The sequence below is a fragment of the Anolis carolinensis genome, chromosome 4 (assembly GCF_035594765.1).
Source record: "Anolis carolinensis isolate JA03-04 chromosome 4, rAnoCar3.1.pri, whole genome shotgun sequence".
NCBI classification, from domain to species: domain Eukaryota; kingdom Metazoa; phylum Chordata; class Lepidosauria; order Squamata; family Dactyloidae; genus Anolis; species Anolis carolinensis.
In genome coordinates this window covers 147,584,222-147,608,573 of record NC_085844.1, presented here as the reverse complement: position 1 = coordinate 147,608,573, position 24,352 = coordinate 147,584,222, and the positions used below count along the sequence as shown (strand labels likewise).

Here is a 24,352-nt window from a genome sequence, read left to right as displayed (position 1 = left end):
ACTTTGTTCTGAGACTCTCTCCTACATAGCTTAAGCAAACCTAAAAAATGTGTAATAAACACAGAGAAATGGGAGGTTCTGGCACTTGACCATTGGAGCTGGAAGTCAGCTGTTACCAAAAGTGCTATGGATTTTGAAGAGGCACGAATAGAGAGCGAAAGGGAGAAATGTATCAAGAAGAAGGCGTGTCAAGCAAGCCTTTGTTGGTACTGCCTTCCATTTGGAAATGTATGTCCTCACTGCGAAAGACCATGCAAATCCAGAATAGGTCTACAGTTACTTGTGGACCCATTGCCAAGACTCTACTTCTGGAAGACAATCATTGAATGCTACAGAGGATTCTAGGGCACATTTTAGGTACATTCTGTGTTCATTCTTAGTCATATCCAGACTTGGGAAGCCACAGTATTGCTTTGCATAAACTAAGAATGCATGCGAAGAATCTGACTTAAACAGAAAACACAAGAATGGGAAGTTGATTTTTTGACCTCTAATTTAGAGTTTCCTATAATAAATATCCTTTAATATGACATTTTTTATCTAACTGAATTTCCTGTTAGTATTCATGTAGATGGATATCCCTTATAAAAATCCCAAACACATAAATGTAAAGAAAGTATAGCTGAGGATGACTAACCCATGACTCATCCTGCCACAGTACTCAAATCTTGCTCAGTACTTTATCTATTTTTATTGTTGTTATGTGCCTTCAAATTATTTCTAACTTATGGTGACCCTAACATGAACCTATCATGCGATTTTCCTGGCAAAATTTGTTCAAGAGTTTGCCTTTGCTTCTGAGGAAGTGTGACTTGTCCAAAATCATCAAGTGGATTTCCAAGTATTTGAACTCCAGTCCCCAAAGTTATTGTCCAATGCTTAAACCACTACACTGCTCTGGTTTCTTCTGTATATCAAGTGTGTTTTTTCTTATTCCTCATTTATCCAGCTTGTTTTTATGTTTGCATTTTTTACAATTTGTTTAGATTATTTTTGAAAATTATTGCTTTTTTAGCCAATAGCTTTCAGTGGAATCAAAGCGAATTGGGCATCTTAGAAAACAACATTAATTAAAAATAAACATGGCATTTTCTGTCTCTGAAAAAATAGACTGAACAAAGTCATTGTGGACTCCATCTTTTTCAAAGGGCGAAAGCAGACGGGGAGATCAATTCCTGCACATTTGACCAAAAGAGATAAGATTACAGACCTGTTAGAAAGGAAAAATAATTTCGCCACCCAAATTCATTACAAAGTTTTGTGTAAACCAATATGGGAATGGGTACTTTTGGGTTAGTAAATTGGCTGAACAACAAGGGTCAAAAGTTAGAAATTTTTCTTCTTGATGGAAGCAACAATTAATTTTCTTCTTGATGGAAGCATCAAGTAATTTTAGTACTTGTGTTGCCAAAGACTACTTTCATGGTTTGAATCACTGGGTTGCTGTGGGTTTTTCAGACTGGAACATGGCCAAACAGCCGGAAAAACTCACAGCAACCCAATTTTAGCACTTTTTGCCTGCTGTAAAAAAGATTTTAAAACCATGCAGTTTTCAAAGCCTATTTGGGATTTCACGATGCACACCTGTTTGGGCAGAGAACAGCATTTTCTGCATAGGAAACAGTATATGCTGTATCAGAAAAGCTGTTTTTGTGCAAATCAACCACATGTTGATTTTACACAAAAATTTGCAATTACAGAATTTCTGTGCAGGAAGCAGTTTTTCTGCAATTTCCATGCCAAAAAAAATGCTGTTTCTAATATTACTTTCCATGCACAAAATGCTGTTTCTTGCACAGAAAATCCAACAACATGCAAACTTTGAGCAGAACAAGCTTCCTTTAAAAAGTTTTTGTTAAGTGAATTAATGGAATTATATGGAATATGAGAAAGAAAACATCTAAAGATAATCAAACACATAATACAGGTATGCCATTCCCCCAAACCCTCCACCCCTCCTCCCATCCATGAACCACCATTCATGATTTCTGGCACTACCCAATGTGAAACTAATATCCTACAAAAACCCTACCATTATACTACATCAGTGTTTCTCAACCTTTTTTTGACCAGGGACCATTTGACCAGGGATCACTTTGACCGGGGACCACTCTCCAACATTGGTACCAAAAGTATTATGAATCAATTTTAGATTCAGTTTGGTTATTTGGGATGCTGATTAAGGAAATTGCATTGGGTAGACCACATCAGCTCTAGTTTCTGAAACAGAACATATGTCATCCAGTAGTCGCCATCTGATTACCCAGAGAAAACCATATTTAATAATTGAGAGCTGATGTGATCTATCCAATTCAATTTTCTGATTCAGCACCCCAAATAAGACCATGAACAGACCTAAAAACGAAGACACCAAGGCACCTCTGCTTCCAGGTGCCACATGGAACAGCTCTGCTCAGGGAGAGGGAGGAGGAGGAGAAGCAGCAGTCAGAAAGCTTTCATGGAGAGTGAGCCTCTTCCCTCCTAACATTCCCATTGCCTCGGCACTATAAGAGGGTTTCATGAGACCAGTCACTCTCGTTACGGTGTAACAGTGAGGCTGCAGACCATATTTTAGTTCTTGGGGACAACTGGTGGTCCACAGACCACAGGTTGGGTACCACTGTCCTACATTAACTACTGACTTTTGACTACTTTGAAAGCTATTTTTGTCTTCCTTTCTAGATATCTAAATGCATGCCTCCATTTCTTAACAAAATCTTCATTGCTTCCTCCCTATCTGCAATTGGATAGCTTGGCCATTATTATTATTCTAGTTGTAAACAAAACTGTATTGACAGATGTCTACATCTTCTTGGCTTATTTTTTCCCCATCAGTCCAGGAATCTTTGGTCAGTGTTCCTAGATACTAAAAATACACATTTTTAGATCAAACTCAAGGTCTGTAGGCCGAATCCAGCCAGCCATGTCATTTGATGTGGCCCTCCAGATGCTGGATTACAACTCCTATATTTCTCACTATTTGACAACATAACTAGAACTGATGGGAGTTGCAATACAATAACACCGATAAGGCAGCAGTTGGTTCTGTTTAATCCAGAGAGTGGGCTTTGAACTCAGAAACAAGGCTAGTGCATATGATGTCTGACTTTAAAATGTCCTCTAAGCTTTCCCCAACCACAAGGCCTCAAGTGCTGTTAGGATGCAATTCTCATTATCCCCAATTCGCATGGCAGATAGTCAAAATTCATGGGACCTGCCATTCAATAACATCTGGGAACTCATACTGGGTAAAAACTAAAAAGTACCAACCACTATGTAAAAAAAATTATAGTTGGCCCTCTGTATACACAGATTTTCTGTCCATGGATCCAACAGCCCTTTGAAAGCAACCATAAGGCTCTTGATGAAATTGAACTTCATATCCTTGACCACAAAGAAGCACCAACCCCCTTTACTCTCTGCTACAGCATCACTTCTTACTTTTTAAAAGTAACTTGCCATGAAAAAAAGTGGCAGCACCAATGGCTCTTTGGTAGTTCTCAAAGAAGAGAATTGGTGCTTCTTTTACCTTCTTATGGGATGAACTAGCTTTAGCCTTTCACCACTCTACCCTGGGAAGTGGATGGTTCCTTTTCCTGATAAGAGTTAATACTGGACCTCAACTTTTGTCGAAAAAGGAAGCATCGCCTTCTCTGAGTAGAGTGAAAAATGCCTTTCTGTATGCTTGGGTGGAAAGAAGGGCAGTAGTGTCAATCGGCTGGTCTCCTGTGGAGGCACTGGCTCTTTCCCTTCTCTATGTAATTACTCTCAACTTATTCATGAGTCATATCAAAATCCATAATGTTGGCCTCTGAACCTTATAGATAAGGTTGACTTATGCACAACTATATATGGTAATAATCTTGCAGTCAGGAATTAAGCCTTAGGAATTTAATTCTTTTAGAATATAATTTTTTTGCAAAAGCTATTATCACATAACGGAACTAGGAGAAACCCCAGCACTTTGGAGTCAGCATCAAGAAAGCTTAGATACTATCCTTGAATCCAGGTTTTGCCATTCTGGTCTATCCATGAACCCACTGTTAAGTTAAACTGACAATAGAGAAATAAAATTACCTTACAGTTAATTACAAATCCTCTCTAAAATGAAATCCCTGATTCTTTTCCAAGTAATATCAGAGAAATAAAGGTAACAATAGATGTTTTTCCAATCAGACAAAAGTAAATAAATACTGTGCTATGAAGGCTGGTTTTGTCCCCTTTATATAATTTGAATATCAAATGTTGACTAATCCTTTGTAGAAACATAATTCCCTACGGCTTGAAATTTTTAATTGATTCCTGCATAGTTGAAAGATTTTGAAAGAAACAAAGAAAGACGAGGAGGAAGGAACTGGATATTCTGAAACTGAATATCAATTGTTGACAGTAGTGGTTCATAAAGTAGAACTACTACTCTTAAAAATTGTACATGAGAATTCAGTTACAAAGGATCAAAAATATGTATAAAACAAGCAGAAAGCCATTCTTTACAGCTTAGAATAAATACATTTTCTAGAAAAGAACAGAAGTGATTTTAGTTAGCATGTAACCATCCATAATAAGGGATTCGTAATTTTGAGTGACAGGTATAATTCACACTTCCATGTGTCATTACATTGTTTCAAATGTTGTATTATATCAACCTGACCCTGATGCAATCAGACTTTACTAATTATGTGATACAAGTAACATTTACTCAGTATTTTCAGGCAATAAAATATTTTAATTAAACATTTTTCTAATTTTTGACTGATAAAAGCAAAAAGTAACAAAAACATAACAGTACACATGTAAGGGTACAATTACACTATGTAACTACATTTGAAATATCTTCTGTTCCTGGTTTGAAAGTGTTACTCCTGTTTAATTGTGTGGTACTTATTTGGAAAGTAGTTGTTACATTCCAAAAACTTTGTTTTGTGGCTGCCAAAAGCTATGTTGAATTGAAAAAGAAAAAAGAAGAAAAGAAAAGAAAAAGAAAATCCAACAAATGCTACGGTCAGCGAAGGACAAGAGGGATCCTCTCTCTTCTGCAGGAGTCTACCGGATACCATGCAGCTGTGGACAAGTCTACATAGGGACCATCAAACGCAGCACCCAAACAAGAGTCAAAGAACATGAAAGGCACTGCAGACTAATTCAACCAGAGAAATCAGCCTGGACACAGGATACTATTTGAGAACACAAAAATGCTGGACCATTCCAACTACTATCATGTCAGACTACACAGAGAAGCCATTGAAATCCACAAGCATGTGGACAACTTCAACAGAAAGGAAGAAACCATGAAAATGAACAAAATCTGGCTACCAGTATTACAAAACTCCAAAATCAAAACAGTAGATGGGAACCAAAACTCTGAGGGCTTGACTGAACAAAGGATGCCCCCAGGCAAGGGACAAAACATTTCCAATGCTAATTAGGATGATTAACTGAAACATTAATGCTGGCTCCCAGTGACAAAGGACTCTTGCCACACCCTGGACTCTACACAGATATATATTCTTTCCTTTCTTTACTTAGTTTATCCATACCTCACAACCTCTGAGGATGCCTGCCATAGATGTGGGCGAAACGTCAGGAGAGAATACTTCTGGAACATGGCCACACAGCCCGAAAGACATACAACAACCCTATGTTGAATTGGTTGAGACTCTATGAGATATTCATTGAAAAACTATAGCAAAATGTGCTACATGATATCCTGCAAAAGCAAAGTTTTTGCAGTTTAATAAATCTTTTCCATGTTTTTTTATGATAGAATCAATAAGAAAATTACATTTATAACCCAGGAACAAAAATTGTGTTACATAGTGTTATAGATGCAGGCTTAACAAGTAACTATACTATAGTTCTATTATAGGTATATTATGCATTTTTACATTAACTTCTCAAGTGGATGAGCTTTGAGTCCTACAAAGACAGTGCAGAAATGCTTGCCTTCCAGAGACAGTGCAGAATATCTGTGAAAAGGTTTTGATTGGCCAACAGCTCTTCAAGATTGCTTATCTGGACTGGTTGAAAGAAAATCATATCCTGATAGATTGGATTCTTGGATACAAATAGGGTTACATGAGTTCTGAATATCCTGCCTGCTATCTAGACATCATCAAGGCAGTGGACAATATCCTGCAGCAGGAAACATATGTCTCTGAGGCTTAGCCCCCTTTTTAAAAACAATCCTGTCAGTAGTACAGCACACACCAGACACTGCCTTGCAGGATGGTGGAGTCGCTTTCTCTGGAGTTTTCGAAGAAAAACTGTATGGCCATCTGTCAGGGGATGCTTTATGTTTTCCTACATGGCAGAGGATTTGACTGGATGCCCCTTTCTATGACTCTATGATTTCCAGGTTGTCAGAAAGGAAGGGGATCAGTGGTGATAAATCTAGATATTTTCCTTTAGCTTAACATGCAGCATGAGGAAGAAGCAGGGACCTCTTTGGGATGTCCCTGCAGGTGATACCCTTCCAGAATGTCTAATTCAGTGGTTCTTAACCTGTGGGTCCCTGGGTGTTTTGGCCTACAACTCCCAGAAACCCCAGCCAGTTTACCAGCTGTTAGGATTTCTGGGAGTTGAAAGGCCAAAACATCTGGGGACCCACAGGTTGAGAACCACTGGTCTAGCTAAAGGAAAACAGCTGGAAGTGTCACTATTGATAATCCAGAAATGGCCTTGTTGGGGGTCAAGTGAGGACAGTGTGGTTTACAAGGTAGGTTGGATGGGCCGATCACTACATAATCAGAAGAGAATTCTTTAAAAAAATGTTGTGATATTGTAAGACAGATTTTGTAACTTTTTAAAAGGATTTCAACCAATATTTTTAGACCTTGCTTGTTTTTCTAATATTGCTTGCTATACTTACACACGGGATAATTTAATTCAGTATGGGGCGAGCACAGCTACAGGCTGCCAGTTCCTGATCCCTCCCTCCCAAAAAAATATTGGTGCAGTTTAGGGTGATTTTCACCCTAAAGTTTCACAAAAATCATCACAGGTGCAAGAAAACCCCTCCCACTAACTCTACACTGACTATAACATCTACACTGACTATTTAATGCAGTTTGAAGGCAGCTTGACAATGTGGTGGTTAGATCATGCATGGTGTGAATGCACCCAACAACATACATTAAGGGCTTTAAACTGGGATTGACAAAAGCTGGGGGATACCACAAAATAGAGACTGTAATGCACACCAATGCCTCTAAGTTTAAACCCATGGTCCCCAAGAACTAAAATATGGTCTGCTGCTTCACCATGAATACACTGTTACAATGAGAGCGACTAGTCTTGCGAAACCCTCTTATAGTGCCAAAGCAACGGGGATGTTGGGAGGAGAGAGGCTAACTACCCATGAAAGGTGTGGCAACAAGCCTCCTGACTGCTGTTTCTCCTCCTCCCTCCTCTGAGCAGAGCCATTTCATGTGGCGCTTGAAAGTGTGGGCTCCTTGGTGTCTTAATTTTTAGACCTGTTTGTGGGGTTATTTGGGGTGCTGATTCAGAAAACTGCATTCGATAGATCACATCAGCTCTATTATTAAATATGGTTTTCCTTGGGTGACAAGATGGCGACTAGTGGATAGCATATGTTCTGTATCAGAAACTAGACCTGATGTGGTCTATTCAATGCAATTTTCTGAATCAGCACCCCAAATAACCAAACTGAATCTAAAGTTGACCAAAAACTGATTTGTAGCCCTTTTGGTACTAATGTTGGAGAGTGGTCCCTGGACAAGGTGGTCCCTGGTCAAGTGGTCCCTGATCAAAAAAAAGGTTGGGAACCACTGATGTAAACCAGTCAGACATGATATGACTTCCTGTTGCTTTCACTTACCATGTCGGCATCCCATCTGATCAACTCTGGTTAGGACTTGGATGGGAGACCACCTATAAAAACCAAGTGTTATAGGCTATATTTCAGAAAAAAGAACTGTCAAAACCTCTTCTCAGTATTCCTAGCCTAAGAAACCCCAATGAAATGACTTGGTCACCATAAATCAACAGGTAATGTGAAGGTTGGTTTGGATGCCATTAAAGGGAGAGGGAATTTGAGGTTTATGGAAAAATTAGCCCCTTTCCTCTGGGCAGTTGCCAACCCAAAGTTTATCTGGTTCCTAACAACTAATAATCTCTGCTTCCCTAAAACATTTCTAACATCTCCTGTCTCTATCATCGGAAAGGTAGAAAGTGGAGTGCAGTCCGCCATTGTCCTTCATTCCCTTACATGCAGTTTCACTGCTTAATAAAATTAGAAGGAATAGATTAGATCTATGGCCGAAAATGTGTTCTGTTAGCATTTGTTATGAATGACAAAATATCAGAAGATTACATGGTTTTCCTAGCCGTGCCAATTCTTATGATATTATCATTACGTTTGTAACATTTGGTGCATTTTTGTGAGGGCCTCAGCAGAGAAAATATGCTAATCCCAGAGTTCATTGCCTATAAAAGGAAATGTCTTCATCTTGCTGCTTAGGGGGGGCGAAAAGCTTGAAACTATTACCATACGAAACTAAAGATAAAGCCTGCATACTTTATTACATAATCTACTAAGAAAAATCACTTCATAACGAAGATAGGATATCATTAGTGGACCAGAAGGCCTAGTAAAAGTTATTAAAACTTGCCGTCCAGGGCTGCCAGGCACTGGGATTTATTTTTGCAAGGTAAACTGCATGTGACATGTTGCCATGCAATCTAAATAGTTGGAAAATTGCTTCTTGATACAGGACCATATGGGGAAATATTTGAAATAGAAAAAACAATCAAAGGAGGAGGCAGAATCTAAGGATGAGGTAATCTAGATGTACATGGTAGATTGTAGTTTTGAGACAAAATAAAAAATAAAGACACAGAGCGCTCAGTTTGGACTCTGTGAGCTTTGTAAGCCATGCATGTCTCCCTAGAGATGCAGACCTTGGGGAAGAGAGACTTTAGCAACAGCTTTCGTTTTGATAAAGAAAGATCTATGAGCGCAATATTTCATTCAGGTTGTGAAGGACAGTGAACGCTTGATTCATAAAATAAAATCAATACAAATACAGAGAGTCATTTGAAGTGGTATTTTGTACAGAAGTACTGTACTATAATAAAAAAAATTAACGAGGAGTTGAGAAAGAGTGCCAGGGGAGAATTTCAAGGAGTGGAAGAATAGGGGGAAATCAGAGAATAATATTTCCATTGCGAATATGCCATTCAGAGTGAACATTGCATAGTGGTTTCAGCATTGCACTACGGCTCTGGAGACCAGGGTTCAATTCCCCACATGGCCATGGAAACCACTGGGTGTCCTTGGGTGAGTCACACACTCTGAGTCTCAGAAACCCCATGATAGGTTTGCTTAGGATCATCATAAGTTGGAAATGACTTGAAGGCATGCATAAATAACAATATACTGTTATGAAGGGTAACATTTTCAGAAAGTGACTCTGTCCTCTCTATAGAGTGGCTAGGTGGCTATAGGAATCTGTGGATATCTTTACTGGTAGGTGAAGAAGATAAATCCATGTGGAAGAGACCTTTTCTACATGAAAGCTGGAAGCTTTATTGTGATCACTACTCCAGCTGTATGTCAGAAACAGCAAGAAATCTGCAATATCCTATTTCCCTGTGTTCTCCTGGCTTGTTGATAAGGAGGGCTAAGGATTCTACTTGTCATGGTACTCGTGTAATTAATTTCCTTTTATTTATTTATTTAAATTTTTAAAAGTTTGTAAATAACTTTACAGAATTACAGATTATTTTAGAAAAGAGAGTAAATCAAAATACATTAAAAAAAACTACAAATAAAAAAGATCAGGGTGATTATACATACATATAAATATTCTTACCCCTCAACTCAAAATTACAATATATTTCTTTCTTTCAATGGTCTGTTCTTTCTAATCATGAAATCTGAACATCACCAAGTCATTTTCTTTTCCCCCGCAAAATGTCTATAAGCAGCTTAATCTTTGAGAAATATCGCCAATGCCTTTGTCTAATCAAACCAGACAACCTGTTCATCTCTGCTAAATCCATCAGTTTCAACAACTATTCCTCCACAGTAAGTAGTTTTGAATTATTAGTAAATGGCCCTTTTGTTTTGCTTGGAGTGAAATTAAAGAAAATCGTCATCTTGATAAAAATCCACCTGATCTTCTGCCCTGCACAGCATGGAATCTGCAGACTTTCCACTTCCTATACTGTAGCAGATATCACCAGAAAATTGTTCCTTAATATGAGAGACTACAGTATATTTGTGTCTGTACAAATAGCATTTAATATTTTGTTTGAATGGTGAATAGCAATGTATTCACATATAAAAAAGATATGACGAGAGTCTATTTTTCTGGCTTGCATTTAAACATAGTTAGTTGTTTCAATTGGGCTCGTAGGAAAAACTCAGGCCCCATCTGCACTGCCATATAAAATCTAGATTATCTGCTTTGAACTGGATTATATGGCAGTGTAGACTCATATAATCCAGTTCAAGGCAGATAATGTAGATTATCTGCTTTGATAATTTGGATCATATGGAAGTGTAGAAGGGCCTCAGATGTCTTAATTAAGGGAGAATATATCCTGATAATTCTGAGAAACATGGAAATATAGAGCAAATCTTGATTTTTTTGTTTGTTTAGGACTACATTAACAAATAGTTTGAATTTATGAAAAAATCATGGGCTATCACTATAAAGAAAAGGAAAGCAATTTCCTCTCATACCTTCATAGCCATTCTCTATATGAATATATTGATTTCTACTGTTCCAAAAGTATCAGATGAGAAGGAAAGAACATAGACAGGTTGGTTTATTTCTTTGTGTAGATAATTTCCTTTCATCTGGTAAAATGAAAGGAAATGGTAGGGCCACAGTGATGCAATGGGTTAAACCCTTGTACTGCTAAACTGCTGACCTGAAGGTTGGCAGTTCAAATCCGCAGGACGGGGTGAGCTCCCACTGTTAGCCCTAGTTCCTGCTAACCTAGCAGTTCGAAAACATACAAACGTGAGTAGATAAATAGGTATCACTTTGGCAGGAAAAGGCAAAAAAGACACTCCAAGGAATCAAGCAAACAGGAGGTAACAATGCAGACTTTTTGGCTTGAAAATGAGATGAGCACCTCTCCAGACCAAGTGATGAGCACCGCCTCCAAAGCCAGAAATGAAAGAAGAAGTGTTAATCTTTGTTTGTATTATATGTCTCATTTTATTTGATTGTAAATGAGGCATCGAATGTTTACCTTTGTCTGCTTTATATATACTGTAATCCACTGTGAGTCCCTTCGGAGAGATGGGCGGAATATAAATAAGGTGTATAATTATTATTATTTGGAACACTTTTAATACTTGGCAAAAATGATATATAAGTGTTAGATAAACAATTACCTAAATGAGTATCCTGTTTTTGAAATTACACAGGAGACACTGGACATTATTTCAAAGTAATTGCCCAACTGACTCAACTTAGGCAATATTGAGATTATCTTTATAGGTTGCTACCTCTGACTATGTAGAATCCCTCTCTGTGTTTCTTTTTCAGCCACAGAGAGCATAAGCAATAAAAACAGGTGTTGTATTTTTTAAAAAGAACTGTATGTCCCTTCCAGGTCAGTATTCCACTTCCTGTGTTCATTCATTTATTTTTCCCCCTCATATCTAAGTATGTGACCACACATAAGAGAGCACCCAGGGATGGTTCTACCATGAGACTAAAGGAAGTGGTTGGATTATTGTTTGTTATTGTTATTTTTACATTATCTTATTGTCAGTTCTTTAATTTCATATTATTTTACTGGCTGAAAGGGTGAGGGATACTTTTTGGATATTTTGATCCATGTAGCAAAATAATTCGACTGACAAAATGCCTTGGGCAAGTCATCTGTACTAACCAATACAGATGCTCTAATTGTAATGAAACATAGTCCTGAATCCTGGAAATTAATACATTTCTTATAATTTTCCATCTTTCACCATAGTATTAGTCTCCTTTGAAGTTACACAGCTATATCTAATGGGTCGTGATATGTCCAAGTGGAAACTAAAACTTACTGTAGTTTTGTTTTGCTTTATAAAGGGAATGACAATATTAATATGAAAAAGGACTCTTAATCCAAATGTTAACATATTTTCTGTTAAACATGTTTTTCCCATTCAATAAAGTTTGATAACTCAAAGATAGTTTGAATTTATGAAAAAATCATGGGCCAATTCCACAATAGACAATGAGAATTATTGCTCAAAAGTGAACCCATATGAATGGCCTAGACTTTAAAGGCTACCAATTAATTCACTGAATTGATCACAACAGTTCTTATTTTAAAATATACATGCAACTATTCTCATTTTGAAATATACACACTTTTATCTTTACTTTAGACCATATTTGGGGCTTTGTCATGCCAGGTGTTGATAATGAAATATCTATAAACATAATTTAAGAACCATTGGTGACTGCCAAGCAAACCTGTCCTCATCTATTATCTCCAACAAGATGAGAATGAGAGAAACGCAGGTGCTTTGCAGCATTTGCGATCATTCAAAAGGCAGATAAAAACCCTAATGGGATGAAATGATGAAAGGGGAAATCTGTCAACACAGAACACAGGATGAAAGCTGGAAAACTGCTCCTTGTAGAACATATGTAGCTAGCTATAGCCAAATTTGAAAAACCAAACAAAATAAAGTATCGGCTGCTACACAATGTATTCTCCAAGGCCCTTAAAGTGAGCACACAGGTAAGTAACATTTATTATTGGAAAGTTTCTTCTGGTATTCAACTATTGCATATACAGAGGCTAGGAGCATGGTTCTTTTGGCCATTTCAGAATCTCCAATCAATAATATTCACACATATATTAATACAGTAGCCCAACATTTATGGTATAAGTATTCTGACTGTAGACCAGATTTCTGCTTTGCAGGTGGAGACATGTACTGCTCTAGATTTCAGCTGGACATGTCTTCAAAGGAATCAAGTGAAAATTTGAATAATTGATCTCTATATTCTTTTCCGTATGCACAAGGTTTTGCAATTGTCAATGCAATTGTCAGTACATGAATTCTGCAGGGTAGATGCCCCCTTAGAGGTAAAGAGCCAGTTTCCACCAACTGGCTCTTTACCTCCAAGGGTGCATCTACACTGCAGAATTCATGTAGTTTAACACCACTTTAACCACCATGACTCAATGCTATGGAATCATGGAAGCTGTAGTTTGGTGAGGCACCAGCAATCCTTGGCAGATAATGCTAAATATCTTGAACCCACAGCATTGAGTCATGGTGGTATCAAGCTGCATTAATTCTATAGTGTAGATTAGTGATTCTCAGTCTGGGGTCTCCAGACGTTTTTGGCCTACAACTCCCAGAAATCCCAGCCAGTTTACCAGCTATTAGGATTTCTTTGCGTTGAAGGCCAAAAACATCTGGGCACCCCGGGTTGAGAACCACTGGTATAGATGCACCCTCAGATTGTAGTAGAAACTTTGTGACATGTAATTTCTTTTCCAGGAATGCCAAGGCCTACCCATCAGAACCTACATTCAGCATAGTGGCACAGATTAAGGAATCAGATTCTGAACTCATGAACAGGTTAGGATTCTGTGCATAGGTCCTTTTAATTAAAAAAAACATTCCTGCTTTTCCCGCAATTTCTGTAGTTACAACTGTACTGTATTTCTGGGGGTGGGGGGTGTTTTAGTTGTTGCTATTGTTAAATGGTTGGTAGTCAAAATTTCTGTGTACCTACTACAAATCAGTACATCTCACTCTACCTTATGCCTACCTTGACAATGGTACATCTAAGTCTTCCTATAACACCTGTTGTTAATGCAATTGAAGCTGCCCATAATGCTTTGTAGGATATTTTGTTTCTGTTTTCCTTTCTTACAAAATCACTCTTGGATTAGAGCCAGGGCATTTAAAAAATGAATTCCATCATCTGTAACCACAGAACCAAATTACGTTTATGAAAAATGAAGTATGGAAAGCGGATGAATTTCCTTTTGCTGAACACTATTATTGTTGACTGCCATTTTTGAAATGTAAAACCATAAATGTGTTCCTATGTTTTATTCAATTCAAGAATTGTCTGTACTTCACAGCAAAATGCAACAAAGCCTAAAAGAAACATAATTATCAAGCCTGGTCCTAATTCTGCAAATAGCTACAGGGAAATATAGAAGGTAAGTAATGCTTAGTGCAACAGGCAGCAGCCAGGTTTCTCACTGGAGCGGGGCACAGGGAGTACACCCCCCCCCCCCCACGCCAGCTCCACTGGTTGCCAGTTCACTACCAAAGCACAATTCAAAGTGCTGGCTTTAGCCTATAAAGCCCTAAACTATTCCGGCCCAGCTTACCTGCCCAAACATATCTCCCTCTATGAACCTCCTCAGAGGTTAAGATCATCCAGAGAGCTCCTGCTCTTGATCCCACCTCCTTCGCAGGCATGACTGGTGGGGAAGAGAGGCAGGGCCTTCTCACCTATGGAACTCCCTTCCCAGTGAAATTAGATCAGCTCCCTCCTTCCTGACCTTCAGAAAGAAAATGAAGACATGGATGTGGGACCAAGCCTTTGAACAGTAATACTCAGTGAAATAAGAAATTATGGAATAGTGCAATTTACGACCAGAATGGCTCCTGGAATATGCCTGTAGGTTGCGTGGTTTTAATTAATTTGTCTAAATGTTGGTTTTAATTTATATGTTGGTTTTATATGTTGTATGTATATGTGGCATCAAATTGTGCCGCCTTTTATGAGCCGCCCTGAGTCCCCTTTGGGATGAGAAGAGTGGGATATAAATGCAGTAAAAATAATATATCAATGGGTTGACTTATTTAGTAATTTAATTGAGGTTGCCTGTACAAGCTATACCATCTTCTTGATATAGCCGTCATCTGTTCCATTGAAAATAATAGGATCCACGATTATTCACAATTTCATATATTCAGAAAAAGTCTGGGGACATACCCCCCATTGTTACAAAGGTTGTACTAGATTTGTTTGTTTACTGTAATTTTCACTGATGGCTATCGCTCATAGCTGGGAGGAGAACAGACTACTTCAGAACTGGTGCATACTTTTCCAGTGTTGTCTGCAGTGTTATACTCTTATTTTCTCTTTGCCACTTTTCGTCTGACCTTGATAAGTAGGTATTTAGCAGGTGATGTTTTCCAATTTACTTAACTGAAGACATATTGATAGGTAGTTACATTATAGATTACTATCTGTCAAAAACGCTGGAGCCATACTATAAAGGGTCCTAAAGGCACCAGATTTTTTCTGCTCTTGGAAGCTAAGCAGAGTCATCCCTATTTAGTACTTGGCGGAGAGATCAGAAAGAAATGCCAGGTGCTGTAGGCTACATTTCAGTGGAAGAGACTGGCAAAACCGCCTCTGGGTATTCCTTGCCTAAGAAAATGCTAAGAAATTCATGAGGTCATCGTAAGTTGACAGGCGACGTGAAGGCACACACATGGGAAAAATAATAATTGCAGCTTCTCTACTTATAAAACAATCCCACATATCAACCGTACTCCCTGATCATTAAGTCATCTCCAACATAATTGGCCATTAAATGTCTGTTAGCATATGCTTATGTGACTGGTTTAGACACAAGCTCTATAATAGGCAGAGAGGAAAAACACCAACCAGCAAAGACTTTAAAAAACCCCACAAAGTTTCTGTATCTCTCTTCACCATATGTTAGAAATTAGTGGCCATTTCAGATTTCTAAAGCAAAGTTTCCTACATGTTATTTTCCATAACGTTGCTTTAAAGGTCTGAATGCCAAGGGATTCTTTACTGCTGTTGATATTTCTTCTCTCTTTGGCAGAAGTGATGAAACTTCACCAGTTAATTCTCTTTTGGCTCTTCCTTGGTTCCATGGTTTTAGTATACAGTTCTCAATACGGTTTCATAATAGGTTTTCCTGCATCTTCTCCATTTGAGCACCGCCCAGTTCCTAATAGCAGCTTGTGTAAACACCAAAACTTCCAACATTCCCTGATTCTACAACGCAATCTCTATTCAATGTGCTTGGGTTAAGAGCATTATATTCGAGTAGAGAAAAAAATGCTGTTTCAGTGAGGATTATTGGTTTTAAAAAACCCCACCGTAATACACAATAGTATAAAAAAGCTCACATTACCACTTATACTGAGGTATAAATATTCAATAGTATTCCTATACCTTTGTATTTTGTAAAGTGAATAATAATAATAATAAACATTACCACTTCATGTGGGATAAAAAATTAACATACCTAGTGGAAAGTTGCATAGATTTTTAGATTTAGGTTTGTTTAAAAATGGATTTATAACCACTGATAGTTGCAAAATGAGAGGAATTTGTTATTATAATTCATTGGTAATATTATTTCATTATTTAAAGAATTCATTTTAAAAGAAAATGAAGCATTTTCAAGGAATGGTACATTTAGTTGCCACTGTTACCTCCATATTTTGATTGATTCCATCAAAAACATTCTTTTTTGCTGCTTTTCAAAGTCAAATAACGATTAGGGGGCAGGCTTAAAAGCATTTAAATCAATCAATTTTAAATATGGAGAGAGAAAAGCAGAGATGATGAGCCAGTTCTACATAGGGGCAGGTGGAAGAACAAAAGAAATCTCTTTTTTCAATCTCTTCTCTTTATCACATACTCTCCAGTCTATTCGTCAAGAATATTTGTCTCAATCTTTGTACTATTCATTTCAGGGGATATTTAGATATTTTTCCTTTTTATATACAAGCCATCACTCAACCACATGATCTTCCTCCTGATATTATTTCCTTCCCTACAATGTACAGTATGACTCCATTCTCCATGGACTCACTATCCACAATTTCACATAAAAGATGTGTATGATGGCAGACATCCAACAAATAGCTGCTGTAGGTGGTACTGCAAAGGAAGTAACTGAGCATTCCTTCCCTTCGAAAAACCTGTGAAGTTCATGAAGTCTCCATACATCAACATGTGACTTGAAGGCACATGCATACACAATTTAGACCAGCTTTAGGCTCTCCTCTAACCTTCAGTAATAATTATGATATGTATTGTGGGGCTATCACTAGTTACTCTTTCTCAGGGGCAACATTTCAACCTGTAATATGGATGTATGCTGACGGAAAACAAGTGTATGATGAAGGACCACCAATGAATATCAGGTGCTGTAGGCTTTATTTCAGAGGAAGAAACTGGCCAAACCACCTCTGAACATTTCTTGCTGAAAACAACCCTATGAAGAAATTAATGTGGTTGCTGTAGGTCAACAGGAAACTTGATGGCATATATGCATACAAGAAACTGCTATGAAAGAATTAATAGGGTTGCCATAAGTCAACAAGCAACTTGAAGGCATACACATGCACCACTTATGAATGAATCCATGGGGGTCAACATAGGTCAACAGGAGTCCTGACGTCACCTACACATAAAATAAATCTATATGGAATAATTAAAGGGGTGTGTATAAGTCAATAGGCAATTTGAGGGCACCCACATCCACACATGAAAACCCTATGAAAGAATTCATATGGGAGACTTCAAGGCATGTGTGCACATGCACAGAGCGATAGGAAAACCCATGGGGTTGCCCTAAGTCGACAGGAGACATGAAGGTACACACACATGTAAGAAATCCTTATAAAGAATTCATGGGATCGCCATAACTGAATAGATTTGAAGGCAAAAAACCCCCCTGTGAACACATTCATGGAGTCCCCTTAAGTTGATAGGAGACTTGAAGTCATGTACCCATAAAAGAAACTCCTATAAGAAAAACTCATGGAGATTCCACTTGAACATTAGGAAGAACTTCCTGACCATAGGAACTGTTCAGCAGTGAGACTCTTTGCCTGAGTGTGTGGTAGAAGCTCCTTCCTTGAGGATTTTTAAACAGAGGCTGGCTGGACAGCCATCTGTCAGATGATTGTGCTTTTCTTACAGGGCAGGGGATTGGACGGGCCCCTTTCCACACAGCTGAATTTTCCACTCCATTCATGCCTCTTTGAATTCCACAGCACTGCTGGTTACAGCTGACCTCCAGTTAGAGCGATCAAGGGCCAGGGCTTCCCAGTTTTCAGTGTCTATGCCACAGTTTTTAAGGTTAGCTTTAAGCCCATCTTTAAATCTCTTTTCCTTCCCACCAACATTCTGTTTCCATTTTTGAGTTAGGAGTAGAGTAACAGCTTTGGGAGACGGTGATTGGGCATTTGGACAATGTGGTCAATTCAGTGGAGTTGATGGCGTAGGAGCATCGCTTCAATGCCAGTGGTTTTTGCTTCTTTCAGCACGCTGACATTTGTCCACCTGTCTTCCCAAAAGATTTCCCAAAAGATTTCCCAAAATCCTGCAAAATATGTTCTGTATCAGAAACTAGAGCTGATGTGTGTTATGGATTGATGATGATAAATGGAAGCTCTTATGTGTGGCTGTAATCCAGAGTCACCTGCAGAACAATAACATGCCACTCTGGCTTGCAGAACAAAAATACAGGAACTTTACTGATTCCAAGAGAGCAAAAACAGTATTTACAATGGTCCCACTGATCATTTACAGAAGTCCACAGTCATAAATGGACCTTTCTCAGTCCACAAATCTGCTTCAGAGAGGAATACAGTATTGGTTCTTCTCCCTCTTTTCTCAGCAGCAAACAGGCCTCAAAATAGCAAGGCCTTTCTGAGTACACTTCTCTCTTCACCAACAGTAATCAGTCACCATTGAAAACTTGTCCAAACTGGTTCTGCAGCAGCAGAACAGAAACAGTAACAAATCAATCCCCAGGTCTTTGCACGCAGCCAATCGGCTTCATGCACTTCATTTTCCAGTTAACACACACACAGCACAGTGCCTTTGTAAACCATACTAATGTGGTCTATCCGATGCAATTTTCTGAATCAGCGCCACAGATAACCAAACCAAATCTAGTTGATCAAAAACTGATACCTAACCCTTTTGGTACTAATGTTGGAGAGTGGTCCCTGGTCAAAATAAGGTTGGGAACCATTGCTATAAAAGAAACCCCTGGGAGAATGAGGGCCCTTCCACACCGCCATATAACCCAGAATATCAAGGCAGAAAATCCCACAAGATATTCTTTGAACTGGGTTATTGGAGTCCACACTGCCATACATTCCGCTTCAAGGCAGAGAGAGGAACCCCATGCAAGGGTGCCCCAAGGCCAGAGGACTGGGAGGCCCCATCCTGGCTCTCCTTCAAGGGGGCTCCTTGGGGCAGAGCTGGAGGGAGCGAAGAGCCCTTCTTTGGGCGGGAGAAAGGGCTGGGAAGAGGGGCCGTGTTTGGCCGAGGCGGGAAGGGTCAGAAAGCTGTGCAGAAGCAGCAGCAGCAGCCTTGGTGGCAAGAGCGGCGCCGGCGGGTCCCTTCAGAGGCAGCCTGGGCCTGGCTCGGGTCCCTCCCTCTTCCCTCCTCTTCCCTCCTCCTCCTCCTCTTCGCCGGGCTCCTCCGCCCGCTCCCGCCGAGAGAGCATCCACTCGAGCGCAGGCGAGCAGCAGCACCTCCGCCACCCGCTCCCTCCTCAGTCGCCCACTCGGCTCCCACCTCCGCTCCGGCCATGACCCACTTCAACAAGGGCCCCTCCTACGGGCTTTCGGCCGAGGTCAAAAACAAGGTAGGACTGGGGGCGACGTGGCTTCTCTCCCTCCCTCTCCCTCTCTTTCTCTTTCCTGCCCGCTTTGTTTGCTGCTCGGGACGAGTTTTGCGCCTCTGAGGACGGGACTGGCGCCTCTCCTTCCCTTCCCGCCTCGGGAAGCCGAGTGTTTGGTGCGGTTCTCTCTTTGCGGAGTTCTTTCGCTTGAGCCTCTGTATCGACGAAAATAAAGGCAAATACATTTCATTTCCCCCACCCCACTCTTTTCCCTTGTACTTTCGACCGACAGAAACTCTCTTCAAGCTTCTCTCCCCGCAGCTTCTCTCCTCATCTCCTTTTCCATTGTGTGGTCTCAAGGGCGTATAACCCAGGGCCCTTCCACACAGCCCTACATCCCAGAGTATCAAGGCAGAAAATCCCACAATATCCGAGTGTGGACTCAGATAAGCCAGTTCAAAGCAGATATTGTGGGATTTTCTGCCTTGATATTCTGGGATATAGGGCTGTGTGGAAGGGCCCCCAGACACTGGCCCCTTCCACACAGCTGTATCCAATCCCACATGATCTGATTTGAACTGGGTTTGTATGGCAGTGTGGGCTCAGGCCCCGTCCACACAGCTGTATCAAATCCACATTGAACTGTATTGGATTATATGGCAGTGTGGACTCCAGTAACCCAGTTCAAAACATCTTATGGATTATCCGCCTTGATATCCTGGCTGTGTGGAAGGGCCCCCATATAATCCAGTTCAAAGCAGATCTTGTGGATTTTCCACCTTGATATTCTGAGTTATATGACTGTGTGGAAGGGCCCACACATAGCCTTTTGGGGTTTTATTTATAAAAGAAGGCCCTAGACTGGATTATATGGCAGTGTGGACTCAAGGCCCTTCCACACAGCCATATAACCCAGAATATCAAGGCTGATAATCCACAGTATCTGTTTTGGACTGGATTATTTGAGTCCACACTGTCAGATAATCCAGTTCAATGTGGATTTCATACAGGGCCCTCAGATAACCCAATTCAAAGCAGGTATTGTGGATTATCTGTCTTGACATTCTGGGTTATATGGCTCTGTGAAAGGGCCCTTAGTGTGTAAGGGGAGCCTTGAGGCCACCCTTCCTTTCTTGTACAAGGTGACCCCTTGCCCTCCTTTCTCAAAGGGATGCATGTCCCCTGTCAACTTTTAGTGATCCCATAGGCAAGGAGGACCCAGGGCCATTCCACACAGCCATATCACCCAGAATATCAAGGCAGATAACCCAAATGCCTGCTTTGAACTGGATCATTTCAGTCCACACTGCCATATATTGCAGTTTAGTGTTGATTTTGGAAGCAGTCTCAGGGCCCTTCCATACAGCCATATAACCCAGAATATCAAGGCAGAAAATCCCACAATATCTGCTCTGAACTGGGTTCTCTGTGTCCACACTGCCATATATTCCAGTTCAAATGTGGGATTTTATTCAGCTGTGTGGAAGGGGCCTCAGAGGTGGTTTTGCCAGTTCCTTCCTCTGCTATGTAGATGAGGTTAAAAAAAATAGACAGGCACTCACAGCTCCCCCTCTCTTTAAGACAAAAGTATCAGGCCCTATTGGTTTATTTTCCCCAACAACTATCAACATTGGCCTATATCAAAGAGGATAGGAAATAAAATAGAATGGTACAAAGGGAAAAGAGGAAAGAGACTCGATCCCATCCTTTGATGTTCCTTAAGACCCCAGCTCTCATTCTATCTCTTTTTAAAAACTTGGGATTATGGAGGCCTGGAAACATCCCCGAGTCGGGGGTCTTCTCCACACGTATTCCTCCCATTTGTTGTTTCAGGAATGAAGGAAGGAGAGCCTGCTTGCCTTTGGTGCGGAGGCGCCGCATTGGCTTCAGCCACATTCCTCTGGCTTTCAAGTCTTTCTCTCTCCCTCTTTCTGGTTGCCAAAAGCAGTCTTTCCAAACAGGGAGAGAGGCATCATTCCTCCCTTTAACTTTTCCCCCTCCTCCTTAGGGTGGAAAATCAGTTTCTCCCAAAATAGGGGGAAGGAGAGTTTTTCTCTCCCCCTCCCCCCCTTTCTTCCTCTCTTTCCCTTCAGCTGCAGAGGTAGAGAGGAAAACCACCAGCTCCTGGCAAATCACTGTGGGATGACTGTAGAGAAGGGAGGGGGCAAACAAAGAAAAAGCGGTGGCTTTTGTCCAGGCAGGTTGGCCCTTGTGATTGTTCCTTATCCAGTGGTGTTGTGAAGGACCCATCTGGGGTGGCCTAAGGGGCAGGCAAGGAGAAGCAGGATTCCTTGGTTCCCCACCTTTCACTCCTCAATTCTGGCTCTGGCTGCCTCTGGGACCCACCCAAGATTTGGATATGGCGGCAGCAGGGGGAGTGTGAGGTACTCCCAGCCTACGTGGCTCCAAGCAAGCAGAATAGCTGTGCTCAGGACCCGACTCTCTGCCTCCCTCTGTTCTTGGATTCTTGCAGGCCCTCGGGGTGCTTTCACCTGATCAAGGGGCTGAACACAAAACTTGCTTTTGAAAATGAAAAAAAGTTGAGAGAGAGACCCCCCTGCCAACAACAGAGAAATCAAACATTCTGATCCCCTGCGCTTCTGGTGCTGAGAATGTACTGTATCAGTTTTCTAAAAAAGCTCGCTCTAGAATGAAGCGTTGCTAGACTAAAACACCAGCAGTCAAAGAAACGATGCAGACATAATAGTTTGTTGTGTTGTTGAAGGCTTTCATAGCAGGAATCACTGGGCTACTGTGAGCTTTCTGGGCTGTATGGCCATGTTCTAGAAGCATTCTATCCTGACGTTTCGCCCATATCTATGCAAGGCATACTCAGAGGTTGTTGAGGTCTGCTGGAGACTAGGCAAGCGGACAAGTCTACATAGGGACCACCAAACACAGCGCCCCAACATGAATCAAGAAACATGACAGGCACTTCAGACTAATTTAGCCAGAGAAGTTAGCCATAGCAGAACACTTGAAGAACCAACCTGGACACAGCATATTATTGGAGAATACAGAAATGCTGGATCACTCAAGCAACCACCATGCCAGACTACACAGAGAAGCCATTGAAATCCACAAGCATGTGGACAATTTCAACAAAAAGGAGGAAGACATGAAAATGAACAAAATCTGGCCACCAGTATTTAAAAACTCTAGAATCAGGACAGCAAATAAAGAACAACACTCAGAAAACAGGGGGATTTTAGACATGAAACAATCATGGCCAGCTAACACCTCCTAACAAAGGATTCCCCCAGGCAGGAAGCAGCCAGACTTTGAAACTTCCAAGTCTTTTCAATGCTAATCAAGGTGATTAATTGAAACATTCGCACTTGCCTTCAACAGGCAAGTTCTTTCTCCCACCCTGGACCTTCCCCAGATATATAAACCTCACCTGCCAAGTCTCCAACGGACCTCAACAACTTCTGAAGATGCCTGCCATAGATGTGGGCAAAATGTCAGGAGGCAATGCTTCAGGAGCATGGCCATACAGCCCGAAAAACTCCCTGCAATCCATAATAGTTTGTTCTTGTGAGGAAAGGATAATTATTGGAAAACATATCTCCCTGTGTATTCTTCCCTTTTCCCAGCATTATGCTAGCATTATGACTCAAGTAGATGTCCTATACACACCTTTGTGACTTTAGCCTTTTACCAGTTCTTTCCCTCACATATATTTGATACTATCTCTTCACCTACGCATTTCCTGTCCACTTTTGCATGCAGTCATATTTTTTCCAAGCGAGGTTGTGACTGGGAAATGGAGCAGGACCTTTGGCTGTTTTAAAAAAATAAAATTATAGTTTTTTCCACCCGAGACTGAAGTATGAAAAAAGGAGTGAAACTTCGCAACTGCTCCAGGCCCATCATGTTAACTTATTGAACCCATTGGTCTGGGAAATAGATGAGAAATGCCACCTCTCTCTCTCTCTCTCTCCCCCCCCCCCCCCCCACACACACACTTTCCACATTTCCAGCTCAAAGCCCCAGCACATTCCATCTAGATTACATCATGGGGTACTGGGGAGAGACCAGCCAATCTGTGTGGGCGTAGTACACAGAATGCTCATTGTCTCCACACTGCTGCTCTCAAGTCCAAAGTGGTGGGGAGGAAGGGGGGAAGATACACACAAAGGATGCTCCCGCGGCTTGGGCTTTCGTTTCCACTAGCTCCCCCAGGAAATAAAGTATTCCAGTACTCTCCCACTCTTCATCTCGGAAGCTTGCTTTGACAGGACTTCACTCCTGGACTGAAACATACATAACGTGTAATAGGGGATATTTGATAGGCAGAAAAATAGAAAGTTAGCAATATTTGAATATTTCAACTTAGAGAAAACGCAGAGCCTCTGGGAAATAAGAAATAGTCCTTTGGGTGTGCATTGCTTTTAATGCTCCATGTGGGTTTGCTTTACTTTAGCTGGATCTCACCTCAGTAAAATTCAGTTTACTTTTGAATAATCCCCAATGCTCCAAGATGACACCCTAAATATTGGAGCATGTTTTTGTTGAATTTTGTACTATATTTCTTATTGTCATCCTTGCTTTTCTGTTGTTGTTGTGATGTGTATACACATTATACTGATGTGTATCAGAAATCAGGTTTACACTATTGAGCTGAGCAATGATTTTTGGCTCAAGACTAAAGTCCTCAAACAGTACAAGTTGATACAGCTACTGTAGTTTGTTTTGTAAATGTATATTAAATCACATGTAGGCTTTTACCAATTAATTTTATTTTTATTATTATTATTTT

At 40.4% G+C, this 24,352-nt stretch overlaps 1 protein-coding gene across 1 annotated transcript in view; it reads left to right on the top strand.

Annotated features, from left to right (window-relative positions):
- Positions 1 to 19,413: 19,413 nt before the first annotated feature.
- Positions 19,414 to 24,352, top strand: part of cnn3 (calponin 3) — a 34,770-nt gene continuing 29,831 nt past the window's right edge. Inside the window, exon 1 of the mRNA XM_003220002.4 lies at positions 19,414 to 19,614. Coding sequence (XP_003220050.1) covers positions 19,558 to 19,614 — 57 coding nt within the window. The 5' untranslated portion in view covers positions 19,414 to 19,557. The remainder of the gene's footprint in view (positions 19,615 to 24,352) is intronic.